The 17088-nt window shown below is 41.3% G+C and overlaps 1 protein-coding gene across 2 annotated transcripts in view; it reads right to left on the bottom strand.

Moving 5' to 3' along the window:
- The window catches only part of plxna1a (plexin A1a), a 320685-nt gene that overhangs the window by 89973 nt on the left and 213624 nt on the right, over positions 1-17088 (bottom strand). For both annotated transcript variants that reach the window (XM_034086873.1, XM_034086874.1), the window contains exon 11: positions 3371-3467. In XM_034086873.1, coding sequence (XP_033942764.1) covers positions 3371-3467 — 97 coding nt within the window. The remainder of the gene's footprint in view (positions 1-3370; positions 3468-17088) is intronic.

Here is a 17088-nt window from a genome sequence, read left to right as displayed (position 1 = left end):
AAGTCCCAATAACATGAACACACACTGAGATCATTGGATTCCACACTCCCAAACTCTCTTTGCTGTCGCACACATCCCTGGGGTGTGTTTCAGGAGTTAGCTGGATAACTCCGCATGAAAACCTCACGGTAGAGCCTCGGCAGATGTCAACATCTCTGATATGAGTTTTATTCAACGATAGCTAAGATCCTGCTTTTTCTATTGTTATTGCTTCACACTACTGATCTTGGAGATGTAAAATAGTCTGCAGTGTACATGTATTGTCAGTAAGATTCATCCTCTGGTGAACATGTATGTCAGAACAAAATGCCATGGAAACCAATGGTACCAATGCTTTATAGAGACATTAAAGGGGACCTATCATGCAAAATGCACTCTTGTACGTCTTTTAGACATGAATATGTGTCCCCGGTGTGTCAGGGAACTCACCAAGTGTCAGAAAACACAACCCTCTCTCTTTTCATCCATACCCAAATCTCTAAAAAAGGGGCTGCAACAGATCTGATACAGACTGATCCAGATTTGAACACTTTACTGACGTCAGTAAAGTGGCGCTATATATCATGCTATATCAAATATAGCATGATAGGTCGACTTTAAGTACATTTCTTGTCATTTGAAAATATTTCTAAGATCCCGTTGTGATTTATTTAAAGCCATTATTAAACATTGATCAGTGGTAAATCAGAACCTTCTCTAATCTGATTGTTGTTTGACATATAATCAATAACGAAAGTTAAAATATATTGACCTTATGATGGGACCATCCGAAAGTCCATGGCATCATTAAAGTCAATAGGATTCACCCTCAGGGAATCAGGAATATTTTAACTAAATGTTCATTTCCAAACATTTGGACTACCTATGTTGCAAATGTATTATCTTTTCAATTTACACATGGCATCTATTGCACGTCTGTCCGTCCTGGGAGAGGGATCCCTCCTCTGTGGCTCTCCCTGAGGTTTCTCCCATGTTCCCTTTAAACTGTGGGTTTTCTCTGGAAGTGTTTCCTTGTACGATGTGAGGGTCTAAGGACAGAGGGTCTAAGGACAGAGGGTGTCGTATTGTCATACTGATATTCTGTACACACTGTGAAGTCCACTGAGACAAATGTAACATTTGTGATATTGGGCTATATAAATAAACATTGATTGATTGATGGCAACCAATGGCACAAATGGTTTATTGAGATATTTAGTAAATGTTATGTTTTTTTATTTTAGGTGATGGCTAAAATCACGCAGATATTCATAAGATGTTGTAAAACATTTTTTACAGTGGCAGGTCATACTTTAGCTAATTGTTAATTGACTTAGAACAAATGTACAAACATTGACCTTATGATGGGACCATCTGAAAGTTCATGGGATCATCAAAGTCAATAGGATTCATCCTCTGGGGAACATGAATGTCAATGATTTCTAAATATAGACTGACATGATTTCTAAATGAAACAGTTTGGTTGACTGTAAGCCTTCATCATCAGCACCGCATGGTTCAGCGGAAGAAAACAAGTGTAGTAGTTTATACGGTTTACTTGAAAACAGACTGAGACCCTGGGCAATCTATGTCGGGTTGTTTGAAGTTCAAGTTGGAATAGCTATTTTCATACCAGCGTAGACAAATCAAACCGGGCACATTGAGTTGGAAAGCAACCTTCTATGTTCCCTTTCATTGTAGGGTGGACCATTTTGACTGAAACAACCTAAACTAACCTTGATTTCATTCAGCAAGCAACTGCAAAATTGTAATTTGACCAATAATAGAAGTATTAACAGTAGTAAATAGTAGATACACACTCAGTTTACACATGTGTGTTGGCTAAAATGCTCCATTATGCAATGTTACAACTTACAAAGTTAATGGCAATGATGGTACTAATTGGATTGTGTCATCAGATATACTGTAGGCTGGTATTAGTCAGTCAGATTAGGAAAAGGCATCAAATATTTTTTTTAAGATGACAGGATCCATTGATTGCACAGAAATGTGATTATTCATTGTGTTGTGGCAAATGTAGTATTTCTCAGCATGTGCTCATGACATTTAATCCCCATCTTTCATCACATCAAAAATTCAAAAGCACATTATAAACAAAATAACAGGCAGGAGAATTAGGTTGTGACTGATTAGTAACTATAAATCCAAGCAATCTGTACAAAGAACTGCACGTTTGACATGTATAACAATGATGTCAGATAGAACACAGAAGCTGTGTCCCAGTCTGCTTTCTCACTCACCTATTTTCTGCATTAACATTCCTTAGTCACCTGGTAGTCACACCCTGTCTCTCTCTCTCACTCTGTTACACCCATCAGCTCCATTAGTATTTAGGCCCACTTCACTTTCACCTCAGTGCCAGATCGTACTTTGCAGCATGCCAGTCTTTCCCGCATTACCCTTCAGATTGCTCTCCCGGTTTCGACCCTGCCTGTCCCCGACCAGCCTGCCTCGCCTGCTCCCTGACCCGGTCTGTACCTGCGACTCCCGTCCTGCTTTCTCCTGGAACCCTCGCCTGTCCCCGACCAGCCCTTTGCCTACTATCTGCCGTTTTGTCTCCTACCAGCCTATTGCCTTCAATAAAGCTGGGTACCGACTATCCCTGGTTTCCCGTGTTCTGCATTTTGGTCCTCAGCTCGTTTGTGACAAGCTGTGATATAAAAGTGTGAACATGTCTGATCTAAAGAGTGACACTTATGGTGAATAATAGAAAAATAATACATTGGACAATGTTAGTTAATCTACTATAGGCAAGCAAAATACTTGAGAGCAAGACTTACATTCACTTGCGTAATGGGACGTCTACAACTATTAGCCTCCACACACAGCCTCCATATATTACACTTGATAAATAATTTAGAATTGGTAATTGTTTTCCATTTCATGCACAGATAGCGATTTAAACTAATAAATGCCTCCATGTCGCTTTCTGTTTTTCTTTGTCAATCCCTTTATGCTCATCTAGTCCCCACCATTACACGCCACATTTATCAACCTGTCATCTACCCATCGCTCTTCCCCTCCATCCATTTTCCCTTCTGCCTATTGGTTTTGCCATTTGTTTATCTTCCCCTCTTACATCCGTCCCTGTTAATTTCTCCGTTGGATGTTTGTTTGTTATCCCCTCCGTCCATCAATCACTCCCTCTGTCTTTTTTGTAATCCCGAGACAAGAATACGGATGGTACACTTTCACTTTTCTCCCCGATGGCTGTCAAAAATGAAATTGCAGAAAAAGTGGACACGGCATTTTCGCTTCACAGAAAATCATTACAGACGGATAAACAAGCGGTGTCGATTAAACCTTTTTTTTGGACAACCAACAAAGCTCCAGCTTGGTAAAAAAACGGAGATACAAAAAAAAGTGGTACCTTGAATGTTGGAGGGGTTGTCAATGACGAAGTTCCCATTCCACACCACGGAGAGGTCGACGGGGAGGTCACCGATGTCCCCGCCCTCGTAGTCATACTGAGACAGACAGAGAAGACCAGTGTGAGAAATTGCTGATTTATAATGGATTCAATGCAAATTCAAGAATATGAGATATCGTTTCATTTGCATAGTGATTCTCCCCGGCTTGTTCATTGCAGGCGGCGATACAGACCGAGCATGCATAAATCCATATTCACCAAAAAAAACAGACATATTTCATAAATACACACAGAGAAAAAACAGATGGGTTACAGCTGAATGGGCATGGGAGAATGTAGTCAGGAATAGGAAGTGAGGAGATGAGGGGGAGAAGAAGATGAAGAAGAAGGGGAGGATGAGGAGGAGGAGAAGTGGTCAGAGAGGTGGGAGCAGAGTGAAATCAGACGGAGGTAGACGTGTGAGAGGACCGTATTCATTTACGCATGAGCTAAGTGCTGGGATGAGGGCGAGAGGGAGATAAGATGCGGGGCAGGGTAAAGTGAAATTGGCATTTCCAATTTGCTCCCTGACACACTGGGTTTGATAGACGGGACTCGACCATCCCTCATGGGCAATGGGGCTTCAGACACATACAGTACACACAACCACACTGGAACACATACACGTGGTACACTCAACACGTTTATACACTTTGCTCTGATTCACTACCATGATTTAAAATACCAAACATCACAGAAGATAACACTCATACATGATCAAGGTTTGGAGGGTTACTTAAAACATGTAACATTTATTGGTAACATGTTTTTGTAATCAGTAACCTAATCCAAGAATCTAAATATTAAGGTAACCCTATATTGTTTCAAAAAAAGATTCACCTTTACCAGCTACATATATACAGTATGTTTTACAGTGAAATGAGACAGTCTGCATATTGAGTACTTTTACTTTTCCTAAATGTGCTTAAAGTACAAACTGATGCTAATATTTGAAGACTTTTGCTTAAGTAAACCTTTTAATGCAGGACTTTTCCTCCCGACAGAGTATTCTCTACACCAGGGGTGTCAAACTCAAGGCCCGGGGGCCAAAACCGGCCCGCAACTTCATTGTATGTGGCCCGCAAGAGCTTGCTAAGATTATAATACGTTTATTATATGGTTACATGCCGAACATGCAGAAGCGCGTTGCCCATACACTACATGTCCCACAATGCATCTCAAATATGAATTTTGTTCAGAATTTGACTTTTTTCTTCCGCATTTCCAAATTTTTTACAGATCTTTTTTTAAATCATTTTGTGGCATGCGCACTGAAGAGACTTGGACTTCTGCTTTCAGACGTAGTTAATTATGAAGTTATCCAATAATAATCCAATTCAGAGGCAAAAATGTAATATAATACATTATTTTATTTATATAGTTACAACCGGCCCTTTGAGTGCAACCATAATGCTAATGTGGCCCACGATGAAATTGAGTTTGACACCCCTGCTCTACACTGTGGTTTTACTATTTTCACTTTAGTAAAGAGTACCTTGTCCACGACGACCTTGTATTGCATTGTCATTGGTGAAAAAGCACAGGAGCTGGAGCTTTTGTGATTTCTGATCCGGCAAAGTAGGTAACATTGTTTGAGTCTTCAAAAATCCATTTGACTTCATCTTTCGATCTGTCTCTTTTTGATGAAGATGTGTTTAAGTGTAGGCAACTTAAACGTATGTCTTAAGGGAAAACACTGAGTTTCTAACACTTTCTAAGACAACCTTTCATGACCAGTTTATCCTGGAGATATTTGACGGTACTGTCAAATACATTCAACTTTTTCTCAGAGATGACTGCCATTGTTTGCTGATCAGGATGCAGACGGGTACATTGTCAACAAAATATAACAACTGTAATCTTGAGCGTTTCAACCCATTGCAGTCGAACAGTCTTATATAGGCTATTATAAGATGTGATTAACGTCAGAGAGTTATTTTAGTTCTGTTCAAATGTTACAATAAATCCAAGGCAGTGAAAGTTGTGGGATATGTTTAGTATGAGTACCATTTAGCATTTGAATATCCCTTTTTTTTTTTTTTTTTTTTTTTTTAAATGTCCTTGATAAATTGATTAAAACAAACATTATCTATCTGGAACTATTCATATATAGTTCATACATCTGAACTATTCATATCTTAAACTGCACTGTAACTTTTATCCATGTACTTTTTCTTGTAATGTTTAATTGAACTATTCATATTTTAGACTGCACTGTAACTTTTATCCATGTATTTTTCCTTAATGTTTATTTTATTAGCTTTTCTTTTTTAATGCTTAATGTCTTTCATTTTATTTTTTTTGTAAAGCACTTTGAATTGCCTTGGGTTAAAAAGTGCTATATAAATAAACTTGCCTTGCCTTGCCTTGGAATTACATCATCTAAAAACATTTAATGCAGCAAATTGGTTGTTTTAATATACGTTTTAGGACATTCTTAAGCACACTGGTGATACTGATAATCCAAACTCATCCTGAAGAGCCGAGTGTCCACAGTGCTCATTGTCAACAATAGTGTTGTGGCTGAAGCATTCATCTGTATTGCTGTTTTGGCTTGTAACAAATACTTGCATCTGTAAAGCTGGAGGTAATAGACTAAACCAAATCAGCATCATGGGTTGACGTTTAGCAGCAAAGTAGATAAACCTTTATCAAATCAAAACATGGTGGAGTTTCAGATCAGTGATGGCTTCAGATCAGCCTAATGCCTGGAGGGAAAGACGATGAAATAACAGGACAAATAGAATAACAATAAGAAAATAAACACCAGCATAAACAAGAAAAGAAGGAGACATTGTAAGCAGCCACATAGGGAAGAATGTGGGACGTCTGGAGGTCTATTGAGATGGTTGAGAAGCAAAGGGGAACACGGAGCATGAAACCACAACTCTCATTGGCCACAAAGAAAAAGGCTCATCGGTCCTATTCCCTTCCCACTAGTTCAGCGTGACCCTGATCCATCACCCACGAGGTAGGCTGTTGACTCGATTAGCATCACGATTACGTCCCACTGTTTAAAGGCCTGTGCGTGGCAGCTTCCAGCCTCAGTCAAACCACAGGATCCACACACACACACACACACACGTATACACTCCTCTCTGCGGCGCGGCCCCCATTACACTTTAAGGGGTTTGACTTGTCTGCCGTCACCAAAACACTGGGTGAGCTTGTTCCCTTGTCAGTCCCTGCCCACCCTGCTGCCCGCCGCATCATGCTTTATTCATACTGTCACATGGTTTAAAACGGCCACACTGTGACACTGCGACACCGTGCCACCCGGCCTGACTCGTCTGACTCACTTCATGGGTACACTATGGAGTAAATACTAGTTTTAGCTTTATTTATTTTGAAATAAGGCTAATAACTCAGGAGAGCAGATGCAGCAGAGGGAAAAAGAATATGATATATATCCAAATATCCAAATATGATATAGGATTTTGTAATCATTTAAAGAAAATAGCAATAGAGACATGAAGACTAACTTCTTTTTTATTCAATGTAGCCACTTTTCTGAGTACACAGCCATGTTGTCTATACATGGCTCCTGTGATTCCTAACCAGAAGTGACAATCGCCACGGTTAGCTAGTTAGCTGTGTTTACCCAAACAACTGCAATATCAGTTGGTCAAGCACATTCTGTTACGTAGCCAAGGTGGCGGTAGTTGAGTGTGAGAAGTGTCCAGCGTTACACACTCAAACAATGCAAACTTAGACACAGCAAAGGGAGTCTAGAGCAGTGCTTCTCAAAGTGTGGTCCGCGGACCACTGGTGGTCCGTGAGCGCCCCCTAGTGGTACGTGAGTATATTGGTAACATTTCACATTTTAAATAAATAAGTTAATTTAAGTTTTCCGCACTCTCGCGGGAATATCTCCGCAATGGAGCGAGGTTACGTTTCACTTCGATTGCATGATATAGCCCAGCACAACACCTTCGTCACACATGTTGCCACTTGTTTATACCATTTTCAGGCGATTTGTAAACTGTTCTAGAAAAACGATGTGTTTTTGGATATTTGTGGAGTTAGGTGGTCCGCGAGTGTTTTTTTATTGGTTAAGTGGTCCTTGGTATGAACAAGTTTGAGAAACACTGGTCTAGACTCTAGAGTAATGCTAACAATGATCGTGTCTACCTCACATTGACTGTGTTCTGTCACAGAGGGGGGGAACTGATCAGTTGTGCATGTTAGAATGTTAACACGTGCTAATAGGCAGAATACACATGTACAAGTGAGACTAAAGGGAATGAGAGTAGATTAAAGTATTTGGTCATTAACAAAAGCAAAAGGGACACACTAACTAGTGGATAGTTTGGAAATGGATGTATTTGAATGCATTCATCAATCAAATGGGTATAGATTTGTGGAAAAAAGGGTTAGGGTTAAAAAGATCATTCCGCTAGCATGGCAGAAGCTCATCTAAAATACTTAAGCCACATCAGGGGAGCATTCAGCTGAGCACCTCTTTAAGCTGACACTGGTCTTTCCACTCGCCACATATTACTCCACTCTGACCTGTCAATTCAGACATTCTTCTCTAATGAGATCTAGAAGTTTGGGTGGCAGCCGATATTAAAGGCAGGAATGTTGCCCCCAATAGGTTGCAATCTGCTACTAATGAGCATGGATTTCCTAATATGATGTCAAAGTCTGAGAACAAAAGAAAATCCAGAAATCCATTCTCCAGTTTCACCTCATTGTAGCTTTGACTCATGAGCTAAATCAACCGTAAACATTACCTTAAATACACTTTCTTAAAAACCACTCTTGTCTTAATGAGAAACCGTTGCAGTCTATTGTTTGTGTGATTTATTAGCCACGCTCATATTTCCCCACAATTCCTGCATGTAATGATGTTTTTCGTCTCTCAGCCATCCCACTGGGTAACCTCTTGGGCTCCGGGGAGGAATTTCTTCATACTGTAGGCATTCCTGGTCTCCTGGTGATTATATAATATCATTGTTGTCCCGCTGGCGATCAGCTTAATTGATCACAGCTATGAACATAATGTGATCAGGTATTGCTTTGTCATCAAAGATATACAACTTCTAGTTCAAATGTTTTCTGCTTGCTTTTCTTTATTGGACAGCTATTGACTTTTGGCATGTTATAGAGTGGTGCAGTGATGACGTCTTTTTGTAGCCGAATCTGATTCGTTAGTAGGGGTGTTGAAATTAATAATTTCTACGATGCATCGCGATGCGGACGTGGATGATTCTGCATCGATGCAGTGACAGAACATAATGGATTATAGCGTAGTAACGTTGCTTCCTGATTTTACGGCTGCCGCTTTACAATAACGTTTTTTTTCTGTCACTTTAATATCAAATCCGTCGGTGACGCAGAGATCAGGGAACAGACGTGACAGCGGCACAGCGACTCCGAACACGGAGCAGCTTCAGTGGATATTCAGTGTCCTTTTTTTAACAGAAGACCGTAGCTAGAAGCTGCAGCTAGACTGCAGAAGCATTAGTGTTTTGTTTTTGAGGATGGAACACTTTCACACACATATTCTGTATAGGGATGCTAGAGCTATGCAATTGATTTATTTTGGTTTATAAATTAATGTCAAGACATTTACGTTGTGGATTTCTGAAGCACTTTCTAAATAATAAAAAGGGAGTTCATATGTATTTACTGCATGTATTCATTGATGACAAAGAAGCCATGTGCAGTAATATAGAAAATGGAGGATGCAACGCATTGGTATGAATCGTGATCAGTGGCGGCCGGCCCATAGGGGCGCCGCCCCCCCGCTTCCGTTTGATTGTCATTAAAAAAAATAGTTTCAGGACTCATTCATGTACCAATCTATGAACTGTAGTACTAGCTTTAAAGTGGCACCGCTACTTTTTGACACTGTACATTGGTGGAACCCTGTGTGTAGAAGTGTCCCCCCCCCCCCCCCCTGTGAGCGGCCTCTCTGCTGGCCCGCCGTCCTGACTTCCCTCCCCGGGGCCCCCGGAGCTGCTGGAGATGAGTAATCAGACTCATTACTGAAGCCTCTGGCCAGCTCCTCCATGTCACTGCATGTAATTAATCTACCTGGGCCAACTCATAGTGTAGGTCCCCCAGGGAGGAGGAGGAGGAGGAGGAGGAGGAGGAGGAGGAGGAGGAGGAGGAGGAGGAGGAGGAGGAGGAGGAGGAGGAGGAGGAGGAGAACAGGAAGTCAGGTGGAGGGAAGGGTATAGGAGAAAAAAGAACAGGACACGTTAGTGAGGTGGATGTAAGTGGAGGACAGAGCAGATAAGAGGAGAGAGAGAGGAGTGGGCTTAGGAAAGGAGTATAGCACATTAGAAACATGTGAGAAAGGGTTAGAGGACTTTCTGGTACAGAGTGAGGGAAAAGAAGGGGAGATAGAAAGAAGAGCAAATGGGACGTACAAGAGGAGAGTTTCAACGACGAGGAGATAAGGGAGAGGAGAGGTACAGCACAGAGGAGGGGCGACGAGAGGGGACAAGCGAGAGAGGGAGGAGGGGTGACATGGGGAGTAAAACAAGTAAGGGAGGGAGGGGAGGAGGTGTAAAAGTACAAGGTGAGCACAAAGCCGCCCCTGGCCTCATTACAGCGACACAGCGGCCCGGCTCGGGTTCATTCGTTATCTGCTCCTGCACTCGCTTATTCTCTCGCTACATGAATCGTCTCCATGGACTGCATGTCCCCGCGGATTGCATGAATAGATATGGCTCTTGCATGTGTGTGTGTGTGTGTGTGTGTGTGTGTGTGTGTGTGTGTGTGTGTGTGTGAGACTGAAAAGTGCCTATGTTAACAAAACAGAGCAGCTGGTTGGTGAGGGAGAGAGGAGGTAAAAAAAGCGAGAGGTGTGCATGTGTGCAGGTCACCCTCATGTAATTAGTCATGTTGAAGGATACCTTCAGGAGTGTGTGTTCACATGCACTGATAGCACACACGCTCCTCTTTTCACATTGTTAGAGCATGTTTAATTCTGTATTCATGTATTTGTGTTAAACTGATTGTTAGACAGCACATGAGGGCCGTGGTGTGAAACAAACACACAAGCCAGGGAAGGCATTCATATTCTAAACAAAGTATTTCAATTGAAAACATTTTCCTCATAAATTTGACTTTGTGCGACTTTGTCATCTCAGAGAAGAGCAGAATATTCTGGTATTTCTCTTGTACCATTTCAATCTCAGAGAATGTCAATTTCTTTCATAAAAAATGAAGAATTGTTTCCAGGAAATGTGTTGGATGTTTGCTTCACACGACTATCCACACCTCACACGACACTTAACATGTTGTTTTCATTATATGTGTTTCTCTGTTTCTCAGCTGGATCTGCAACCCGTCTGCATTGTTTGTTCTTTGTGATTCCCATTAATAATGTGTTAATAGAAAATGTGCAGGCATGCAAGTAAACACTGTGTGCATGTGCATTTAATTAGCATTAGCACATGTGCTTTGAGAGAACTGTAATGCTTGCATTTTACCACCATCAGCAGGAGACCTTCATACTGAGTAAAGTGCTCACTGCCAACATATTCCATTTGTGTTCCTGCCACCGCGGTCGGATGCATTGTTTTACTTTGTGTTGTCCAGGCAACGGACAATGCATGATAAAGGTTAAATAAACCACTTAACCACTAGAAGAAAGTCTTCCCTGACTGCGAGCATCCAGAATGTATTGCTGTGTAGAAGGTTGGACAACAGCTATTTCTTTCCCTTACCTTAAATAAGTGTTGTGTAGTAGCCTATAGCAATAACAGACAACAAGCCCCAGGCGCATGTGTCGAGGAATTTGTATGCCGACCACTCAACCAGTGGACGTGCGTTTGAACAGAAGCGAAGTGCATGTTCACCTTTAGTCATTTGTCAAACAGACACTTGGACTTGTGAGTGTGTCTGTGTGTGCGTTGGTGTGGTAACTCACTGAGCTTAGAACGGTCCAAGTACACAGTACCTCTTTGCCACAGGGTTGATCCCTAATGCTTCTTTCTGCTGATTGTGGCCACTCACATCTTTATATTTGATTAAGCATGTTTGTGTGCACTTGCATATTATGCAAATGTTTCTGTTGGAGTCCAACGGAAGCCATTCAAGCAAGGGATGGGAGAGAACCTTTGGATGTGAGCCTGTGCAGACCATGTACATGCACACAAACCTATAGCACACACTAGAAGACAGGGAAACCCAATGCAAGCATAGTAGGGCCCCTAAACTTATTTTATTCTAACTAATTGATTGCATTTACACTTATATCCCTGATATCTGTTTGAGTATGGGCTCTTAGATGCATAAGTGGGTATTTTCTGACCCGGTGAGGTGGTTTTCTTAGAGTATCTTTGTAATTACATTTTTTTATCATTTCATATTGCAGCTATTCCTCAAAAAACATGTTTTGGATATCATGCCATTACACATTTTAATATACATTGTATACTTTTTAAGAAATGGTAGTTTTTCTATTTCTACCCCAAGCTTCCATAAGTGGGTCAAAAATGCATTTTCTATGGAATTTTTAAAAATGTAAAAATGTTATCTAAAATTATAAATAGTGAAAAATTAAATATAAAATATTTCTAGTGTGAACCAAAATATAATACTAAATATTATACAAGTGATTTTTCTTAACCAGAATGACAAAAATTTCATAAAAACACATTATTCTAATACGGGTCCTTTTTGACCCACTTAAGGAAGAGTGTAGGGTCCCTCTAAGTGCATCTAAGGGTTAATTCTATACATATTTTAATGAGATAAGCATTGCTACAGTATGTTAATACATACATACTTATACATTTTTAAATTATTATCATAAGAATATACATCGTACCTTATTTAGTATGAGGCAGTGTTGCAGAAGAACACACTGTATGTGTGTGTGTACTGTGCATGTGCTTTGCATTTTGTTTTTGAAAGTTAGGAAAAGTCTAGACTTCAGAAAAGCCTAGACCAATTTGTGGACAACACACACACACACACACACACACACACACACACACACACACACACACACACACACACACACACACACACACACACACACACACACACACACACACACACACACACACACACACACACACACACACACACACACACACACACACACACACACACACACACACACACACACACACACACACACACACACACACACACACACACACACACACACACACACACACACACACACAGATATCCAATGTGTGTCAGTGTAATAACTCATGTAAAGCAGGTTGCTGGTTGCTGCTGATGCTACAGTCTCCGTCTGCTCCACATGATTAGGAAGAAGATCATGTGGAGAATCTCCATATGCATCCTTCACGTTGAGCCTCCAAACCCCTGGGGACGATGTGTGTGTGTGTGTGTACGCGTGTGTTGTCCAAGAACAATCACAGTAGGTATCCACACAGCTTGCATGCATCCTGCCCGTGTGTGCGCGTGCCAGCGCGTGTGTCCCTGTGAACATCTCAGGGAGCATCCATGCATCGTGCGGGTCCCTGGTGTGTGTCAGCATGCAGTTGTGTTGGGCGAGGGGGCTAAATAATGCACAAAGACACAGTAAGATTGAATGGATGAGTGTACCTGTACTGCTGGCTAATTTTCTCTGTGATTTATGACACTGTGGTGTCCCGGTCTCAGCCAGCTGTGATACACACACACACTTCACACACACTTCCCCACTGAGGATACTCAGAGCAGTGGTATCATGTATGTGTTTATAGGGAAGAGCGGAGACTATCGTTTGCATCTTGGCTAACATAGCAGACAGACGCATTCGAGATTTAGTTTCTTAAAGATGCAATAATCAATATTCATATTTATTAATTTCCAATTGATCAAATGCCTTTTTTAAATTACAATGGTTGATATGATGTTTAAATGAGATGAGATTGTTTTTAGGCCCGTGACTTGCCTCTTTTGGTTTATCCCTTCTTTTCTCATTAGTGCTTTTGTCAGATAAAGTCAGCTGTTTGCAGCAAAAAGCTCACTATACACTTCTTATACACGTCAACAAAATTAAAACAAGTACAATTGTATTTATTCTATGGTTCAGTGTTACGTTTGACATTGTGTTGTATCTCGAAATATCTTTCTTATTCCTGCGTTTTTCTTGCAACACAACGTCTCTTGTACTATTTTATTTCTATTACAGGATGTGGGAGGCGTGTGGCGCAATGGATAGAGCCTTGGTGTTCAGATCAGGGGGTCCACAGGTTCAAACCCCGCTGCAGTCAGCATGTCGTTGTGTCCCCGAGACGCTTCACCCCACATCGCTCCGGTGGGGATTGCCCACAGTATTGAGTATGTAAGTCGCTTTGGATAAAAGCGTCTAACAAGTGACATGTCATGTAATTATTCTTTTGACTCCATTTTCTTTCTATTTAACATTCTATCTTGTGATGTTTTTACTGTGGACATTTTATTATATTCTTGTGATAACATTACATTCTTATAACTTTATAACATATTTGTTCATGATTATCAATTTGCAAAGCACCCTGAGACTAATGTGTTTTGTAATATTGTGCCATATAAGGGACATGTGGTGTATTTCTTTCATGTGATATTAGTTATAGTATGAACAATTGTTTGGACTTTTAAAATGTGATGAGGTTAGAAAGCACACAAATGTAGTGTAGCCTCAAATGATAGATTTAGACCAGTGTTTCTCAAACTTTTTCATACCAAGGACCACTTAACCAATAAAAAAACACTCGCGGACCACCTAACTCCACAAATATCCAAAAACACATAGTTTTTCTAGAACAGATTACAAATCGCCTGAAAATGGTACAAACCGGCGGCATCATGCGTGACGATGGTGTTGCGCTGGGCTATATCATGCAATCGAAAGTGAAACTCAAGCTTGCTCCATTGCGGAGATATTCCCGCGAGAGTGCGGAAAACTTAAATTAACTTATTTATTTAAAATGTGAAATGTTACCAATATACTCACGGACCACCAGTGGTCCCCGGACCACACTTTGAGAAGCACTGATTTAGACAAACAATGGGCAGAGGTTCACCTTGATGATGTCACTTATGATACGGTTACTAACCTCCCTGACCTCTGTTCTGTTCTGTATAACACAGTGGGGACATCTGGAGTCCTCTCTCCCCCCTCTGCAGTTCCAGTCCATCTCAGCAGTTTCACGTTTGCACAGATCATGGTTTTTCTTTTCTTTCAGCATCACTTTCCCAAACATGCACATCTTTTATATTCCACTCTCCCTCCATCTGTTTCCCTCTCATGTGTGTGTGTCCCCAAGTCTGCTTGTTTGCGAGCATAGTCTCTCTTCCTCCCCTCTGTCTGTCTTTATTCGTCCCATTCTCTCTTTCTGTTGCATCGCCATTATCTCTTCCTGATTCCCTCACCACCTCGTTGGCTCTCTTGTTCTTTGTCTTTTAGCTTCCCACTTCTTCTGTGGTTTGCCAGGCCTGTGTGTGTGTTTGCATGTGTGTTTCCGGCAGTCTACCACACCACTGCAATTCATCATCATTGTATCTACACGGGGGGGAGGCGGGGGGTGGGGGGAGGGGGGAGGAGGCTTGCTCACACACGCACATGCATGCACACACTCACACAGAAGGCACTTCATGAAATAGCTGCAAAGTCGTGAAGAGGCCCATATTTTAACATTTCCCCCACTTCTTGCAGAGCAATATGTTACAAAATATTAAAGGGTCCATTGTTTCCCCTATAGCAGGAGTGGCCAACCCGCGGCTCTTTGCGGCTCCTCAGTTCATATCGAATTTTAATTGTGTTTTTTTGCGCACATGTATCCCAGTTCACAAAGGGTTAACAACACACAAGTTCCAGCCCAATCGTTACTGAGTTTTCAACGAAGAAGTGCTTCAGCCAATCAGAATGCAGATCCTGCAGTACTGGAGGCGGGCTTTACTGCACTCGCGATGTGACAGTGAAGGGAGAGATCTGCTTCCGATTGGCAGAAATATAACTCAGATAAAACCGTAATAACTCAATATAATGTTGTCAAATCAAAACGGTAACAATGTGCAGTTGTATATGTGTATGTGAGAAGGCCTGCTCCCAGACAGCTGGCAGCTGGCACAGAAGGGCTCCCGAATTGGGTGATTCGCGGTAAAGAAATAAACCAGAGAGAAAGTGCATCTCTGTCAGCAGAGCTTCCGTCAGTCAGAGGGTTAGGTACAAGTTGAGATGTCATGTGAGGAGAATTAACAAAAATACACTTTATTTATTTACATTTATTTTTAAATAACTGTCATGAATCTGTGTGTGAGATACAGACCGGGAGAAAAAAGTCGCAAAGATCGCAAATGTGCCCTTTCATGCATTTGAGCCCCTTCCACGTCCTCTGCACGTTTCAAGAAGCAACATGCATAGTAAGATAACGACTTTTTTCTAATGTTTTGAACTGAGAGTTGTGATATATTTATTTTTAAATCCTCTGGAGCAGCAGAGAGAGGAGCTGTGGACTATTGTTATTGATTAATGCATCAGTGTTTCTTAGGGTCAGAAACACTAAACTCACAACTTAAAATGAAAGCATTTAGTGTATTTAATAAAAGAGCACATGTTCAATGTGAAAAGTGACCGTAGATATAGATTAGTTGCAATTTGAATTTCAGGGGGGCGCGGGGCTCCGTTGGTGGGTGCAGCGCCCCTCCAAGACAATGGTAGGGGAAACACTGGTCCTTATTATGCTAATTTCCAGGTTCACATTGTGTGTGTATACTGTGACATGTTTATATGCTCTAATGATCAAAGAGGTATTTCTTTGTCTAACACCCGGCTCTGTTGTGATCGGTCAAGCGCTAAGAGATGTTCCGCTCCTTAGCCTATAACTAACAATGTGTTGGAGTGCTAGCCAATAGAAGTGTGGGTGTTACAGAGAGATGTCACTATGTTACAGAAGTAAACACATGTGTCCAATGCAATAATTTCAGGCAGGGGGGGGGAGGAGTGTGTGGGAGAGAACGAAATTAAAAGCCACAGTTCCTTTAAAACAGGGGTTCTCAACGTTTTGATGAGTGAGGGCCAATTTAGGTACCCAATATTGGATTGAGGGCCGCCCAAGAAAAAACAGAACACAAAATAATTCCAAAACAAATCCTTTCTTTATTGTACTAACCAATTACCGCAACTCGCGAGATGCCTAGTTGCCATGCAACCAGTAGTCTAGCAAACTTTCCACAAGCTGTCATTCATAATTTAGGAATGACAACCCGGGGGGCGCAGTTTTACCATTCTTAAATTCCATTCTAATTCTTACTAGATACAACCATGGAGGATTAAAATATAACGCATGCATTTCAGCGTGTCACATTAACTATCTCGGGCCGCCATAAACATTTCCGAGGGCCGCCATTGGCCCGCGTGCCGCACTTTGAGAACCTCTGCTTTAAAATAATTGGCAGTCTAACTTTGACCAAATTATTCACATATTCATCTTGATGTTCAGCAATTACGTTCTTTGCAGCTGTCCCTCTATCCACCAGGCGTTCACGTAGTCAGGTCACTGAGGAGAAATCTGACACACACGGCTAATAACAACCCATAAAGTAAAAATCGAAAAGAACACTCACTTGCATGAAGCAATTACAGAGACACAAGCGAATGATTGGCACAGTGTACCTTTCCAAAACACAAAAGAACCATAGGAGCCATCATCACGATCTGGAACGTAACTTCAATACTGTGCCCCAGAGCTACTGTTTGTGTCACCATCCAA

The sequence above is a fragment of the Pseudochaenichthys georgianus genome, chromosome 7, assembly GCF_902827115.2.
Source record: "Pseudochaenichthys georgianus chromosome 7, fPseGeo1.2, whole genome shotgun sequence".
NCBI classification, from domain to species: Eukaryota; Metazoa; Chordata; class Actinopteri; order Perciformes; family Channichthyidae; genus Pseudochaenichthys; species Pseudochaenichthys georgianus.
Note: the sequence above shows the minus strand (reverse complement) of the source record. Positions and strands in the feature narration are given on the sequence as shown.